This window comes from Eulemur rufifrons, chromosome 6 (genome assembly GCF_041146395.1).
Source record: "Eulemur rufifrons isolate Redbay chromosome 6, OSU_ERuf_1, whole genome shotgun sequence".
Lineage (NCBI taxonomy): Eukaryota > Metazoa > Chordata > Mammalia > Primates > Lemuridae > Eulemur > Eulemur rufifrons.
Window position 1 is genome coordinate 97,869,806 of NC_090988.1, and position 15,652 is coordinate 97,885,457.

General features: G+C 58.1%; 2 protein-coding genes across 13 annotated transcripts; one reads left to right on the forward strand and one right to left on the reverse strand.

Moving 5' to 3' along the window:
• Positions 1 to 582: 582 nt before the first annotated feature.
• Positions 583 to 5,207, reverse strand: GPR137 (G protein-coupled receptor 137). 10 transcript variants are annotated; one of them, XM_069471663.1, is made up of 8 exons: positions 4,666 to 5,201; positions 3,193 to 3,564; positions 3,064 to 3,113; positions 2,102 to 2,327; positions 1,832 to 1,981; positions 1,577 to 1,705; positions 1,331 to 1,449; positions 583 to 1,037 (listed from the first exon to the last, which is right to left on the reverse strand). In XM_069471663.1, exons 2-8 carry the CDS (start codon positions 3,547 to 3,549, stop codon positions 878 to 880), a joined length of 1,191 nt encoding a protein of 396 aa, XP_069327764.1. In that variant the 5' UTR covers positions 3,550 to 3,564; positions 4,666 to 5,201; the 3' UTR covers positions 583 to 877. The 10 variants fall into 10 exon arrangements, with proteins under 10 accessions (XP_069327764.1, XP_069327766.1, XP_069327763.1 ...); XM_069471665.1 differs by lacking the exon at positions 4,666 to 5,201 and adding an exon at positions 4,460 to 4,653; XM_069471662.1 differs by lacking the exon at positions 4,666 to 5,201 and adding an exon at positions 3,842 to 4,653.
• Positions 5,208 to 5,253: 46 nt separating this feature from the next.
• Positions 5,254 to 13,712, forward strand: BAD (BCL2 associated agonist of cell death). Of its 3 annotated transcripts, none has more exons than XM_069471675.1 (4): positions 5,254 to 5,317; positions 5,676 to 5,870; positions 12,627 to 12,817; positions 13,222 to 13,712. In XM_069471675.1, the coding sequence occupies exons 2-4, from the start codon at positions 5,684 to 5,686 to the stop codon at positions 13,345 to 13,347; spliced, it is 504 nt and encodes a 167-aa protein (XP_069327776.1). In that variant the 5' UTR covers positions 5,254 to 5,317; positions 5,676 to 5,683; the 3' UTR covers positions 13,348 to 13,712. The 3 variants fall into 3 exon arrangements, with proteins under 3 accessions (XP_069327776.1, XP_069327773.1, XP_069327774.1); XM_069471672.1 differs by lacking the exon at positions 5,254 to 5,317 and adding an exon at positions 5,355 to 5,392; XM_069471673.1 differs by lacking the exon at positions 5,254 to 5,317 and adding an exon at positions 5,424 to 5,449.
• The last annotated feature ends 1,940 nt before the right edge of the window (positions 13,713 to 15,652 follow it).

The window sequence follows — 15,652 nt, forward strand, 5'->3', positions numbered from 1 at the left end:
ACTGGAGGCAGTTGGAGAAGGGGCCCCCAGGACCACCAGGCAGACATAGCATGGTGGCCACCTGCTCACCTGGGCAAACCACACCCTGGGAGGGAGATAGGGGCCAATCAGTCACAGCAACAATTCCTTTGCAGGCCTTGGACTAACCCTGGGCACCTGGAGACCAGGTCAGGGTGGTGACAGGGATACAGGGCCTCCAGAAAGCCCAATCCAATGGGTTTAAGACTCACAAGCGCCACCTAACCATGGTGCTGTGGAACCCAGGACAGGGGCCATGGTTCCCTGACCAGGAGGCAGACGACTTCATCAAGGTGATGTATGAAGCAGGTCTTGAGGACAAAGTAGAAACTGCTGGAGTGGAAAGGGGTCTGGAGTGAGCGGGGCTACCCTGGGCCTTTGTGGTCTCCCTTCCCTGGCAGACTGCAGGCCCCTCCCTCTCTTGGCTCCCCAGCTTTGATGGGCGTAAGTGGCCCTTGCCCAGACCAGCAGCCGCTTTGAGGGCAGTGTCTGGTCAGCCTTAGGCTACATAGACAAAGGGGAGGGGAACACAAAGCATATGACCAACAGACAGGTGACTGGACATGGGGCACAGACACTGTTTATTGAGTGGCAGACACAGGAGAGGTAGCTGACTCCGGTGTGGAAGCGGAGGTGGCAGGTCATGCCAGGGTGCTGTGGGCATCTGGCGGCTAGGGCCATGCCCCCCATCCTAGGGGGATGGCACAAGTTCACTACGACAGGAGCAGCAAGGAGCCGGCCAGAGGAGGGGTCGGCCATGTCCCTCAGGACCCTGGGCAAGAAGCAGCAGATGAACTTGGCACAGGGGCCTGGGGTGAGGGGGGCTAGGGTGTGGGTATTTGGGAGGAAGGTTGGGGAATCACGTCTGTGGGGTGGAGTAGAGACTGTGGTGGTGGCCGCCTGGTCCTGGCACCTGGGAGAAGAGCAGAGGAGTGGTCCTCGTCTGGCTGCCCTCGCACCAGCCCGGCTCGCGCCCGATGGCACCATACCAGCTGCCAGAGCCTAGGCTGCCCGACATGCTGCAGGCAGAGAAACAAGGTCAGTCCCATGGCAGTGACCAGAGCCACAGTCCCAAGAGTTGGGGGAGGAAGACAGGCTTAGAACAAAGCCCCTGTGACCTGGATATCCTGGGCAAGGGGTAGGGGCTTTAGCGCTAGGAACCCAGAGGAGACCTCACCTAGTACAGACGGGGAAATAGAGGCCATGGAAGAGACGGGGGGCGGGGGGCAGCAAGACCTGGCTCTTGGTCCCCCATGGCTAGATGGAGCCAGGCAGGGGCCCAGGGGTCCTGAGGCGGGGCCAGGGCTCCTACCTGGTGCTCTCGCCCCGGCTGTGCTCCCAGGAGCAGCCCTCGTCCTCACAGTGCCCAGCCCGGTCGAAGAAGTAGGAACGGGAGCCAAAGACCTGCCCATTGAGGATGCGGCTGGTGCTCTGGGGGGAGGAAGCTGCCATCGGTGCTTTCTCCTGCCCCCCACTGACCTCCCACAATCCAGATCCCAGACCAAATTCCCAGTGTCCACCCCTCTCCAGCGGACCCACAGAGGGTGGAAGCCCTCACCAGGTCCTGTGGGGGCCGGTGCACCCGGAAGAAGCCCACCAGCAGAGTGGTAGGCAGCAGCTCCCACACGAAGAGGATGAGGCCAAACACCAAGTAGCCTTTGTTTCCCAGGTCATTTACCAGGTCCGCCTGTGGGAAGGCAGGGGCTTGTGCCAGTCTGCAGTCATGCTAATGGGGCACGTGGACAGGACCCAGGCCAGCTGGGGGATAGGCATCATGGCTACTAAGGGAGTGGGAGACATGCCAAATGCCCACCTGGTCAGATACGTTGTACCAGTCATAATCGAAGGCATCTAGCCGGCTCCGGGGGGCCAAGGCCAGGGCTGCCAGGTTGTAGCAGGCCCGGCTGGCATAGAGCAGGACCATGGCACCACCCATTGCAGCTGCCTGGCACACACTGGTCCCCTGGCACAAATGACAACAGAGGATCCTCAGGGAAGGAAGGCTCCCAGCTTCCTCTATACCCTGAAGACCGATGCCCAAAGCTCCCAAAGGACACCTGGGCAACAGGGCTTGTGGCCCTACCTTGGCTTCCAGGTAGATGCTAGTGGAGGGGGCCCGCCGGGCGACAAGGCAGAGGCAGGCAGCAAGAGAGAGTGCGCAGATGACGAAGAGGGAGTCGCTCACCAGGACTCGAACCAGCAGTAGGGCCCAGGGCTGTGCCCGGCGCCGGCGGGAGAGCACAGCACACAGCACATTCACCAGCAGAAAGAGCAGCGAGGCCCCCACAAAGGCCCCTCGGACGGCCAACCTAGAGCCCACAGCACAGTCAACCCCAGACCATTGACTGCCCTTGGCACTCCCCAACCACCCTACCTCCCCCAGGAGACCCAGTGTCAATCAGAACTCAGATTATCCAGTCTGAACTCTGTTCCTCCCGTCTTGCAGATGGGGAAACTGAGGCCCAAAGAGGTCAGAAGGTGACTGACAGCTGTGGCACTTTGGAAAGAGCACCAGATTGGGAGTCAGAAATCTGGGTTTTATCCCTGGCTCTGCCTTCTTCCAGCTCTGTGACCTTGAACATGTTGCTTTACCTTGCCGGGCCTCAGTTTCTTCACCTCTCAAATGAGGATAATATAACAGTCTTTCAGGTAAATTGAAAAAATTAAAGATGTTTGTGAAAGCTCTTTATAAACTGTAAGACACTGTACAAATGACAAGGGTATTGCTCCCCTAGGTCACCCAGAAGTGCAGTTTGGCTTTGGTGCTTCCATGGGCTGGAGTCTCCAGCTCTTTCTCCATCATGGATGACACTAGTGCTCTCTCCCCTCATAGTGTCACGACTGCTGCTATTATTGTTGCCCTCCATACATGCATTGCCTCTGCTGAGCCATCTGCACCAGGTGCTTTAACTTTTCCAAGCTTTTCCACAAATATTCCCTGGGTTGTTCTTGCCTCAGCCCTGAGAGACAGGAAGGGATATCTACACGGGGCTGCTCCCTGCCCCTGACCTGGGGACTGAGCCCATCATGGTCCTGAGTACTTACAAGCCTCGGCTCATCTCTGGCCGACGCTTCGCCTTGGCCTTGAACACCACCTAGGAGCAGAGATGTCCATGACTCCCTTGGGTCTTTGGAGCTTGCCACTCCCACCCCCCTACCCATTACCATGGTTACCTGGGCAAAGTAGAGGTTCATAAGCGTCAGGGTGAAGAACTGCAGGCAGACAGGGCAGCAGTAGAGAAGCCAAAAGGGCAAGGGCCCCAGGCGGTTGGCTCGGGAAGTATCTCGGAAGTAGAAGGAGAAGAGGGTGGTACGCAAGGCAGCCCAGAGCAGACAGAGTGCCAGGAACACCGTCTGATAGCTGAGACGCTTGTGCCCATACAGGAGCACCAGCCAGAGCTGGGCATAGACGGAGAAGAAGAGCAGGGCATACAGGGTGGTGTAGGCCGCGGTCAGCCCCAGGGTCACCGCGGGCGGCAGCGCAGGCACCAACCCGGCAGCAGGCACCAGGCCAGACAGGTTACTCTCCATGTCAGGAAGGGAGGCCTGAATCCCAGAAACAGAGATGGAGGGGCTGGCAGGGTGCCAGGGAAATAAATACTGAGGGGTGGGAATTGCACGGTGCAGAGACAGAGATGGGGAGCTCAGGAGGAAAGAAGTTGTGGCTGCCAGGCCCCTCCACCTCGACAGAGAGAGACCCTTGCCCTTGGGGAGCACGGGCAGCCTGGGCCTCCAGCCCTTCACTCAGGGGAGTGGAAGGGCAGTTTCTCCTCTCCTGGGCAGACAGGGTGGGAGTTGGGGGGTGTCTCCTCTCTGGGCCGACCCCAGTGCCAGGGGTGGGGAGGGTGCAGAGGCCAAAGGAGAGGAATCTGTGGCCTTGATCGCTCGTGTCGTCCTGGCAGGAGGGGGAGAGCCACCGATGCCCGTAAGCTAGGGCAGCGGCCTCAGCGGGAAGCGCCCAACGCCCCGCTCTCCCTCTCCTCAAGCAGAGGGGATTCTCTCCCCTACAATAATCCGGATGGGGAGACTCTGCCTTCTGTCCTCAGGATTGCGGACGCCGACCCCACCCTACCCCCACCGCATCCACTCCCCAGCCGCAAGGGGCAAGAGGAGACCGATGCCTGGTCCTCAGGCCGCAGCTGGGGGAGCCGGCTCCGGCCGCCGGGACCCGGGGCTCCGGCTCCCCGGCTCCGGCTGCTCTCGCTGCTCCGCCCCCTCCTGCGCCTGCGCGGGTGCGGTTAGCTACGCAAATTGCGCAGGGGCCGGCCTGGCTCCGCAGCCCAGCGCCGCACCCGGCGTGGGGCTGTTCGAGAATTGGCGCGAGCTGCGCAGCCGGCGGGCGCCTAGTGTTACGCTAGGCTGCAAGTGGCCGAGTTGCGAGGGGCCGTGCCGCAGCCAGCCAGCGACAGGGTGGGCTGTGCCCCGGGCCACCGACCCTCGCTTGTTCGGGAGGCCGCCAGTTCCCACGCTTCTCTCCCCCATCTCCGAATCGGGATCGCGTCGCCCGGCTGGGGGCGGCAACGACTTCCCCTCACTCGGTCTCTGAAGGAAACTTCCGCCCATAGCCAAGATGGTCTCCGGGCCCCGCCCCCTGGGCCTCAACCCGCGGCCGAGTCCCGGGGCGCGTCCCCCGCCGCTCCCGCTCACCTGGGCGCGCCGCCCGCCGGGCGCCAAGCCCCGCGAGTGCTACGGTCCGCCCTCGCAGGGGACCCCGTCCTTTCTCCCTCGCCCGGCGGTCATCCTACGCCAGGGAGGAGCCTCCTTTCTTATCTCCAGTGCCCCCGAGATGGCGCGGGAAGGCGCAACGCCTCCACTTCGGTGAGGAGGAGGAAGAGGGACTTCCCGGCCGGGTCACCCGGCCCGGGCGGAGCAGTAACAATAACAACAATAATTGTATCCGACGGCTGAGCTTCAGTTGCGGCTTTGCAAAGTGCTTTCACCCACAGTAATCACTTCTGTTGCAAAGTTTTCACTGGCTCACAAGGGAAGTGTCATAATCCCCATTTTACAGGCGGGGAAACTAAGGCACAGAGGGGCTGAAGAACTTGACAGAAGAAGCGAGCCAGGTTCCAAATGGGGACCCTCGAGAAACCCTCACCTGCCCCCGCACAAGCCCAAGGGGTGAGGAAGCCGAGAACTGAGCCGCGGGAGACGAGGGAGGGACAGAGGAGAAAGGCGGCGGGCGCGCAGTAGGTCGGGCGAGGGCGGGCCGGGCCTGGGGCGGCCCCGCCTCCAGGCCAACCCGAGTGACATTTCGAGAGCTGATTGGGCCGGATCGGTGACAGTTCCCGTTACCCAGGTAACTAGGGCTGGGCGCCCTCAGTACCGGAGGGAGGCGGCGGGCCGGGTCAGGGGCCTCGAGATCGGGCTTGGGGTGAGACCTGGGTGCCGTCACCACCGGCGGGGCGGGCCAGGGCGTGCCGGGGCCTGGGTAGGAGGCTGGGTCTTCCCCATAGCACAAGGGCTCTAAGGGGATATTTAGGTTCTGGACGGACAACCTGAGTTCCCTATTGGGCCAGACTCAGCAGGGAGATGAGGGCCTGTGAGGCCTGGGGGCACTAGGGTGGGAGAGGGAGCCAGGGACACCTGCCTCTGCCTCCGACAGCCACCGTTTGCCCCAGTTGTGCCCTGAACTACCTATCATCTTGTCCGCACAGCCCAGAGCATGTTCCAGATCCCAGAGTTTGAGCCGAGTGAGCAGGAAGACTCCAGCTCTACAGATAGGGGCCTGGGCCCCAGTCCCTCAGGGGACCGGCCCCCAGGCCCCGGCAAGCATCCCTGCTCGGCTCCAAGCTTCCTGCGGGACGCCAGTCACCAGCAGGGGCAGCCCAGCAGCAGCAGCCACCATGGAGGTAAGTACCCCCAACCTGCCTGTCCACCTTATCCCCAGCCCATTAGCTCTCTCCACCTCAGCTGCATCCACACCCACTGACGGCTTTGGGTAAGTACCTAACCTCTCTGACCCTCTGTCTCCTCTCCTGTAAAACAGACCAATTACTCACCACCATTACAGGACGTTTGGGTTAATTAACAGGAGTATATAGGAAGCACTTGATTATAGAGCTGGTGCCTGGTAAGTGCTCAAAAACGCTAGCTGTTATTGTGGGACCAGGACATAAATAAGAGGCACACAATGATCTAGAAAGGAAAAGTGACTTGCCTAAGGTCACATTTGCTTGGCATTGCCTTTCTTAGGAGGCAGGGCTGGAAGAGTCCTTGGTGCCCTGCCCCAGGCTACACATGTTCCCTGGGATTGGGCCTTCCAGCCCCTGGGTGTGTTCTTTCTCACCCTGTGGCTTACACCCACAGCAGGACTGTCCTTGCTCAGTTTCCAGGAGCAGGTGACCCTAAGGGGCAGACAGCCCTCCCAGGCCACAGCCCTGTGTGGGGGTGGGAGGCACAGGCACCAGCATGGAAGGACGGGCATGGAAGGGCAGTGGCCATGTCTCAGTGATATCCACCTCCCCCGTGCCCAGCACCAGCCTCAGCACCTGGAACAACCACAGAGATCTTCTGAGAACACAAATCAGGTCATGTCACTTGACCGCTGAAACTTAAGTGACCCTCCTCCCCATTTTCAGGAGTGGGAAGGCTTACCCCATCCTTCCCTTACACACTCTGCTCTCCCAGACTGGACCCCCCAGCTTTACCTTCCAGATCTTGCACTTGCTGTTTTTCTGCTCACAACCCCCACCTGTTCTCCCTGCCGCCTGGCTGTTCCGACCCACCTGGCGCTCACTTCCTCCACACACTGAGGAAGGAGTACTTGTAGTTTGCTGCGGGCCGAAAGGAGTCAGGAATCCTTGCCCCTGCGGAGCTGACATGCTAGTGAGGTGGGGGAGACAGGCCAGGAGCAAACAAACAAAAAAGTACATTCTATAATGCGACAGAAGGTGACGTGTGCTAGGGTGGTGGGCAAGACGCTACAGAGAATCCAGAGTCGTGGGGGCTGGGGAGCGATCTTAACCGAGGTGGCCAAGGCAAGCCTAGGTGAGAAGCGACACTGGAGCCAAGGTGAGAGGGGAAGAGTTCCAGGCAGAGGGAAGGGCAAATGCAAAGCACTGGGGCAACACCTGTTCCAGGCTAGTGTGGGCTGAGGAGAGAAGGGGAAGGGTAGTTGGGGACCTGAAGTTGAATATCATTGTAAGGACTTTGGCTCTGGCTTTGAGTGAAAAGCAGGGAAGGCTTTGAGCAGAGACGGCACGGTCTGACTTAGGCACGCAGAGGATCATGAGGGAGGTGGTGAGAAGGAGCTGGACGCTGGGCTGAGTGTGCCCAGAGGGCTGGCAGGACTTGCTGACCAACTGGATGTGGGGTGCGAGGGAGAGAGGAGTCCAGCCTGAGCACCCTGAAGGATGAGCTTGCCCTTAGCAGAGATGGAACACTGAGGGCTGCGGGCAGATCCAGAGCCCCATTTGGGCCATGTCAGGCTAGAGGTACCTTTTAGGCTTCTAGGTGGGATTTCCAGTAGGGTCCTGGTGGGAGCTGGCAGGGCAGTGGAGTCCACCGGGGCCATGCTTGTCTCAACCCAGTGTGGGGCCGGGGCTGGAGCGGGTGTAGGAGGGAGGGGCAATGTGGGGTGCAGGCTGGCAAGGGGTGAGGAGAGCAGCAGGCCGTGGGAATCCGCACCATCACTGGAGTTGGGGTATTGAGGGGCGATCTGGACAGATAGGAGGCAGTGGTCAGCCCGTGGGCATTATTTGGTGGTGACAAGGTCTAGGTTGTGGCCATGAGGACGAGAATCTGAGGGGAAGGCACAGAAAGGCTAGGAGGTGGAGGACCGCTCAGGTCGGGTGGCAAAGACAGGACTGGTGATGGACAGAGCGGCAGAGAACAGGAGTACCGTGTCTCAAAAGCAAGTGATTTCCTATAAAAGGCCTGCAAGTGCCAATGACTTGCCAGAGCCGCAAGGCCTCTGCGGCCTATGTGGGCAGGCAACTCACTCTTCGTACTCCCTGCCACCAGGCCCTGCTGGACTGTAAGCGTCCCTGGGGCAGGGACTGCAACCTAGTGCCTAGGATGGGCATGGGTGGTGGAAAGGGGAAAAGGACTCTCGGTAGGCCAGACTGCAGAGTTCAAAGGCAGCTCTGCCCTTTAAGAGCAGGTTGAACTTGAGCAGGTTAATTAACTCAATGTGCCTTAGTTTGCTTATCTGTAAGATAAGAGTAGAAGTAGTCCCACCTCAGGGTTGTAGTGAGGACCTGATGAGTTAATATAGGAAAATGCTTAGAAACAGTGCCTGGCGCAGAGGAAGGGCTGTGTGTTTGCTGTTCTTACTGTTACTGTGGTCCTTATAATTGTTACTATGAGTTGGCCCAGGCTCTGAGCAGACCCGGAGGTGCTCACGCTTAGCTCCTAGGGGCCATTCATCCAGTGAGAGTAGAGACATGAATATCAGTGCTCTCCTGATGGTGGACAAGTGAAATACAGGTTAGAATTGGAACATTAGGGCCTTGAAGGGCACACCAAGGGTTTGGACTTTATCTTGTAAGCAAACAGGGAGGGAACCATTGAAGGTTTAAGGTAGAGGACAGACACACATAGTTGGGTCTTAGAGCATAGGTTGGCAAACTATGCTGCAGGCTAAATCCCTCTGTTTTTGTACAGCCCCTGAGCTAAGAATGGTTTTTATATTTTTAAATGGTTGAGGCCAGGTGTGGTGGCTCATGCCTATAATCCCAATACTTCTGGAAGTTCAAGGTAGGAGGATCAATTGAGGCCAAGAGTTCAAGACCAGTGAGAGATAGAAAAATTAGCCAGGCATGATGGCAAGTGCCTGTCATCTAAGCTACTCTTTTTCTTTTCAAAAAAGAAAAATAAAATGGTTGATAAAAATCAAAAGAACAATATTTTGTAACACATGAAAATCACATGAAATTCAAATTTCAGTGTCCCTAAATAAAGTGTTAGTAGAACACTAAATACAGTGTGTTCATTTACATATTGTTTATGGCTTCTTTCAAGCTATGACCACAAAGTTAAGTAGTTGTCACAGACACGTGTGGCCCACTGAACCTAAAATATTTACTGTCTGGACTTTTACAAAAAATGAAAATATTTTCACCCCATTTTAGAGGTTTTTAGAGACAGGGTCTCTATCACCCAGGCTAGAGTGCAGTGGAATGATCATAGGTCACTGTAACCTCCAACTCCTGGACTCAAGTGATTCTCCTGCCTCAGCCTCCAAAGTAGCTGAGACTACTAGTGCATGCCAACACACCTGACTAATTTTTAAAACCTTTTTGTAGAGACAGGGTCTCACTATGTTGCCCAGGCTGGTCTCGAACTCCTGGCCTCAAGCGATCCTCCCAAAGTGCTAGGATTACAGGTGGGAGCAATGCACTGAGCCAGAGTGTTTTCTGATTTCATCAGCTCTGAGCAAGTTGGGGTGTATTCTAAACTGGCCTGCCAAGGGACTTGTGTACTGAAACGCTTTAGTCAAGGCGAGGCCTGCAGGCGCTAGAAACTGACCGGCAGTGAATGCCTGCTGGGGCCGTAGCACGGGCCTCCCTGATGGTCTGCCGGCAGAGTTTGCGTAGCCTGCATGTGGCAGAGGCAGGACACAAACCTAGCCCTGCCTCCTGGCCCAGCTTCACTGCTTTGAATGGCTAGAACACCACTGTTTTAATTAAGCGTGCAAAGATGTTCATGGAAGCATAAACGAGAATGTGTTCAGCCCCATCCATTCACCTGGAAGCCCAGTGAGTAAAGAACTTAAAGCTGGAGGTGCGCTGCTGGGGCCTGGGGCACACACACCCCTATCCCCCACCCCAGCCCCAGGCCAGACTCTGGGAGGATGGCTGGAGTGGGTAGGCCTGGGCACCCACCCATGCTCACACCCAGATGGGAGCCACACCGTTTCTCTTCCCAGGAAAGGGGAGAGTCTGGCCCAGGCCCTGCCCTACCCATCCCCTTCCCCCAGGAAGTTCACAGAACCTCCACTCTTGGGTGTTTTCCAGTAAATAGAAGGATACTTTTAAAATTCAGTTTAACACAAATGGGTGTCATTTCAATGATGGCCAGTTTAGCATTGCTAAATCCATGGCTTTGGTAAGAATGCCCCACCCCACAGGAGAGGCTCTTAGCAGAGCCCACACTAGCAGGAGGCCCAAGGGGGTGTTCCTTAACCTAGGCCCCCAAGGCGGCCTGTGGTGCAGCTGCAGGGCGCCTGGAGCGTGAGGGTTAAGTACGAACCCCCTGGAGCCAGATTGGTTGGACTTGGATGCCAGCTCTGCCATCTATCTACTGGCCCTGTGACCTTGGGCGAATTACCCTTTCTGCCTTAGTTTCCTCCTCTGTAAAACGGTGACCATGAGGAACCTCCCTGATAGGGTGTGGTGAGGACTAAACAAATAAACACACAGGAGCGCCTCCAACCTGATCTGGCCGGTACTCTTTACTTGTTCTGATTCCTGCCGGGGGCGGTGCCCAGGCCAAATGGCCACCTGCGGGTCACTCACCCTCCAACTGTGGGCCTTGCATCTGTCCAGTGCGGTGGTCCTGTGGCCTTACTGAGAACTAGTAGAGAAGAACAGCTGCCTTTTCCTGAGCACTTAGGTGGCCAGGCAGGATGTACCATCTATGTGACCTCAGGCAAGTTCCGGCCTCATGGTGCCTCTGTTTCCCCATCTATAAAAGAGGGAGAACTTGGTATTCGCCGCCCTGGGAAGCTGAGAGGCCCCAGGATGGAAAAGGGGTAGGGCAGGGTGCTCTCCTGGTCTCATTTGTTCTCGTGGTGTCCTGGGAGATGGCTGACTGCCCCCGTTTCACAGAAGACACTGATGCCCCCAAGGGGTTGGAGACTGGGCCCACCTAGCTACTGACCCCTGCTCCACTGTCCCAGCCCCAGGGACTGCAAAGTGCTCTGCAGACAACAGGCGCATTCCCATCAGGGCTCTATTCCTGGCTCTCCAGCCTGCATCCCCCAGGCTGACTCCCCACTCCCACCCACCCTGCTCCTCCAGGGCCTTGAGGTGTCCCCACGTTCCCCGCCTGACCTCAGGATGAGTCTGGGCTGTGGTAAAGCTCAGAACGGCCAAGTACTCTGATCACACACTCTTAGCCTAGGCCTTGTGGGGTCCTCTCGTTCCCTTCCTGGCTTCTCAGTCACTGGCCCACAGTGCTCTGCCGAAGGTCCTTTCAGGGAAGAGGCGACATTCTGTTTGTTATCCTCAGCTTCAGTTCCTGGTCTGTATCCTACCTCCTCCAAAAAGTCTTCCCTGACAGACACACCTTGCCGTGAACACTGAGCATGTTCTCCTGCCTGTCTCTGTTACTTAGCTCTGGGCTGTCTGCTCCTGGGAGTGGTTCTCGGTCTTTGTTGGTCTGGGTACAGTTGGCAGGAGTCGGGGGATGGTACACAGATAAAATAGACCACAGTAGAGGTGCCTCTAAATAATACCCATAGGGCACTTGCAGCCTACAAAGCACTTTCAAACTTCTTCTTTTTTTTTTTTGAGACACAGTCTCACTGTGTTGCTCGGGCTAGAGTGTCATGGCATCAGCCTAGCTCACAGCAACCTCAAACTCCTGGGCTTTAAGCGATCCTTCTGCCTCAGCCTCCCAAGTAGCTGGGACTACAGGCACATGCCACCACGCTCGGCTAATTTTTTCTATATGTTTTTAGTTGTCCCACTAATTTCTTTCTATTTTTAGTAGAGACAGGGTCTCAGCTCCTGCTCAGGCTGGTCCCAAATTCCTGAGCTCAAGCGATCCTCCCGCCTCGGCCTCCCAGAGTGCTAGGATTACGGGCATGAGCCACTGCACCCGGCTACTTTCAAACTCTTTATTTTATGTGACCTTTTACACTGACTAGTAAGGGCTAGTCAGAGTTGAAGGGTGGTTGGACAAGGGAAGAGGTGCATGGCTCAAGGGACATTTGCTGGACTCTGGATTCCACCAAACTTCTAGGGACTTCCAGTTTCAGGCCCTCACAACTGTGTGACCCTGAGCAAGTCAAACTCCCTAAGCCTCTGTCTTCTTATCTGTAAAGTGGAGGCAATGTTAGTATCTACCTCCTAGAGTTAGGAGGATAATGAGGGACTATCAAGGCCTACCACGTAGTAAGTGCTCCATAAATGTTACCTAAAAAAGTCAACAGACAATTCCAGACATTCTCTCCAAAGCAGGTTCTGTGCGGCATGCAGACACATAAGCTGACAGGTGGTTGTTCTCCAGGGGCCCCTACGGGTCCCTTGCAGAGCTGTTCAGCCCTGCTGGCTGGGGCAGGATGCCTCCCTATCCAGAGAATTGGTTCTTCTGTAGAATGGAGATGATGAAATAGCTACCCACCCAGGGCTTGCTGGGAGGCCCCATGACGGTCTTGCACAAATAATTATAGTCACTATTTCTTATGCCCTTACTTTGTGCCAGGCACAGTGGAAGTTCATTTTATACTCTAAGGGTCTCATCTGTTATTGGCACTCAATAAGGATTTGTAGAATTAATAAGTGAATTTGAATCTTCACAAAGACCCCTGAGCTTCCCTCGATTTCTATACGAGTGAACTGGGGCTCTGACAGAAGTGCCCACAAGACATTAGCGGGCCGGCGGCGCAGAGGAGCTTAGAGTCTGGTCGCCCACCAACCCCTGACCCTCTCTTTCTGCAGGAGCTGGGTCTGTGGAGACCCGGAGTCGCCACAGCTCGTACCCCGCGGGATCAGAGGAGGATGAAGGCATGGAGGAGGAGCCCAGCCGCTTTCGGGGGCGCTCACGCTCGGCGCCCCCCAACCTCTGGGCTGCACAGCGCTATGGCCGCGAGCTCCGGAGGATGAGCGACGAGTTCGAGGACTCCTTCAAGGTGAGCGTCGATTCTAAGCCGATTCCCACCGGTCGGTCCCTTCCGGGCCCCAAGACCCTTCCCCTACCACCGGTGAGTCCCAGGATCCCGCCCCTCCCGGGGACCTGTTTCTTCCGAGTCCCAGAGCATGCCGGGATCGGTAGTTTCAGGCTCCACCCAGGTTGTCCCGTCTGTGTCCCAGGACGCTCCACCTCCTCCGCTTGTTTTACTCATGTCCCAGGGCATGCCGGGAGTGTAGTCCAGATCCCGCCCCAAGCCAAAGGCCCCACTCCTGAAGGCCCAAGCGTCCTGTCGCGCTTCCCTGACCACACATGTGAGGCATGCTGGGACCTCACAGGTGGGGCCCGGCTCTGGCCGCCAGGGTAATCTAACGCAATTAATCCTTTCCCTCTCCCACCCCGAAGGGACTTCCTCGCCCGAAGAGCGCGGGCACAGCGACGCAGATACGGCAGAGTTCCAGCTGGACACGAGTCATTCAGTCCTGGTGGGATCGGAACGTGGGCAGGGGAGGCTCTGCCCCCTCCCAGTGACCGTCCGTGCCACATTCCCGAAACTCCGCCCGCTCCCGGCGCCGTTAGCGGCCATCCTGGGTATGGGCGGAAGTCTTTTCCGCAACCTTTATGCAAAGCGGATCCATTCTGTCTCTTCCGAAGGGAGGTTTTTCTGACCCAGATTCCCTTCCGGTGCGTGCGAAAGCCACGGGCGGTTCGGCCCCGTCGGAAGTTTTGTCGCCCGAAGCCGCCGGAAGTGGCTTCGTGGCCCCGCCCTGCGGCTCTGGGCTGCCCCGAGGCGCCTGCGCCAAGTGGCGATCGGGGGTTAACCGTTACGTCACCAGAGCCCGTTCCTGCGCGGTTCCCCGCGGGCTGGCGGGTAAACGTGCTAATAAAGTCCGCGTCTGTGCCGCCGAGTCTCCTCTGTCCGTCGCGTGGGCAGCGCGATCACTGGTGGTTTCCAAAGAAATCTCTGCTTTACGCATGTGGGAAACAGGCTTTGAGTGGCACCAGCCGCGGAAACCGGGAAGGGCTGGGAGCGGCAAGCGGAGCCGGGGCTGCTCGGCCTCCGGGAGGCGGAGCGCCGCCGGGCCCCAGGGCGCCGGCTCTTTATCTCTAATGCGGTAATTGGGAGCCGCGGCCCGGCTGGCTGCCGGAATTCCGCACTCTGCAAACCGTGCCGCGGCTCCCCGGGGAGGGTCATTTGTTCCTATTTGGGTCAGTCTTTGCGAGCAGCTACTGTGTGGCCGGCTTGGGGCCAGCGCTGCTCAGGGACCTGGCAGGACACGCGGGCGAGGGCGGTGGAAGGCTCTGCCGAGGGCTTCACATGAGGACCCAGCGCGGGGCTCGGGCTCAGCTCGAAAGAGATTTATTGGCGCCCAGTGTAGCCCCGGCCCAGGCTTCGTAGTGCGTGTACAGAGATGAATTGCACCACAGCCCCGCTCGGGGAAGCTTCCCGGCGAGGATGGAGAGCTAGAACAGAGGACCCCGACTTAGGTGAGGGAGGCTCTCTTCCGGCGGGGAAGTCAGGGAGGGCTTCAGGGAGGAGGCGAGTTAGAGCTTCGACCAGAAGGTAAGGTGAGGGATGCCCCCCCCCACCCCCGTCACTCCCAGCAGGGGGGAGAGTGGACCTATGGAAGGACCAGAGGGAGCAGCAGAGGCCAGGTTTCAGAAGGGCTGAAATGTCACCCCCAGGAGTTGGGAGCTTAGCTGGTTTTTGAGGACCCGGAGGCCCACATGGAGTGTTTCCGCAAGTGGAGGGGAGTCAGGGCAGGAAGCTGGGCGTTGGCTGCGGCTAGGGCTAGGGCAGAAGCACGTAAGGCTTGGGCAGTGGTATTGACCCTGAGGGAGAAGGGCCCTGGGCAGAGGTCGAGCCCCAAGAAAGTCCTGCTCTGGACGGGTTTCTCTGGCCTCCCCACCCCATCTGTTTGCCTGAGGCTGCAGCAAAAACAAAGCAAAGCAAACACTCAATTGGCAGGAGATAAGCCAAGATAAGAGGCTGCCTTCCTCTGGAGGAGGGAGTCAGTCAGCCCTGGACAGCCAGGAAGCTGGGAGAGGCCTTGAAGAGGTGCCAGCCTGACCCTGCTGCTGGGGCCCTGCCACGCCCTCGAGCCCTCGCTGTGGGCTCTCCGTGGCTCTGCGCTGGTCCTGAGGCATGGAGCAGGTTCACCAGGCTGGCCGAAGACAGTCTGCCACAGAGGGTCCAGGCCCGCCCTGCCTCCAGGTCAGGACATCTTAGCGGGGGCCTGGCACACGTGACATCGCTCTGGGCTTCCATTTCCTCATCTGTAAAACAGGCATAACATCTCCCTCACAGGGATGAGGGGGATGCTGGGCGTCCCAGCCCCTGCGAGTGTCCGCGACTCTGTTTCCCTTGCTCCCAGGGGTCACCGGCAGGCTCACTTCCCACCTATCTCTGAAAGGCCAAGTCCCCTGGTGTCGGGCAGGTTCAGAGCTGCCCAGCTCCACCCCAGCCGTCCGTCCAGTCCCGAGATACAGAGTCAGCTGTCTTTGGGGGCCCGGAGCAGCCCCGGCGGAAGATGCTGGGGGTTTGGGTCATATCAGGCAACAGGAAGGGGGGCAGGGAGGCTTCCTTCTGTGAAGGGAGGATGGGGAGAGCCTAGGAGGGAGGAAAGCAATGGGTTGGGGGGGACCAGGAGCCACAGCCAGGGGGACAGGGACACAAAGGCTGTCAGTGAGGAAGGCTGCTGGGAAAACCTGCAGGCCCTGGGTGAGGCTGTCTCAAGTTCAAACCCAGCAGCCCCTTGCTGGGGGCCTGACAACCCCACCAACGCCCACAGCTCATTTTATAGATGAGGAAACAGAGGCCCCAGGGAAAGTGGCA

Excerpts from the sequence above, each read along its gene's own strand:
- GPR137 (XM_069471663.1), bottom strand. The coding sequence starts at position 3,549 with ATGGAGAGTAACCTGTCTGGCCTGGTGCCTGCTGCCGGGTTGGTGCCT. Across the intron at positions 3,114-3,192 it reads TGAACCTCTACTTTGCCCAG|GTGGTGTTCAAGGCCAAGGC; the intron begins GTAACCATGGTA and ends CTCTGCTCCTAG. Across the intron at positions 1,706-1,831 it reads GGTACAACGTATCTGACCAG|GCGGACCTGGTAAATGACCT; the intron begins GTGGGCATTTGG and ends GCCTTCCCACAG.
- BAD (XM_069471675.1), top strand. The coding sequence starts at position 5,684 with ATGTTCCAGATCCCAGAGTTTGAGCCGAGTGAGCAGGAAGACTCCAGC. Across the intron at positions 5,871-12,626 it reads CAGCAGCAGCCACCATGGAG|GAGCTGGGTCTGTGGAGACC; the intron begins GTAAGTACCCCC and ends CTCTTTCTGCAG. Across the intron at positions 12,818-13,221 it reads AGTTCGAGGACTCCTTCAAG|GGACTTCCTCGCCCGAAGAG; the intron begins GTGAGCGTCGAT and ends CCCACCCCGAAG.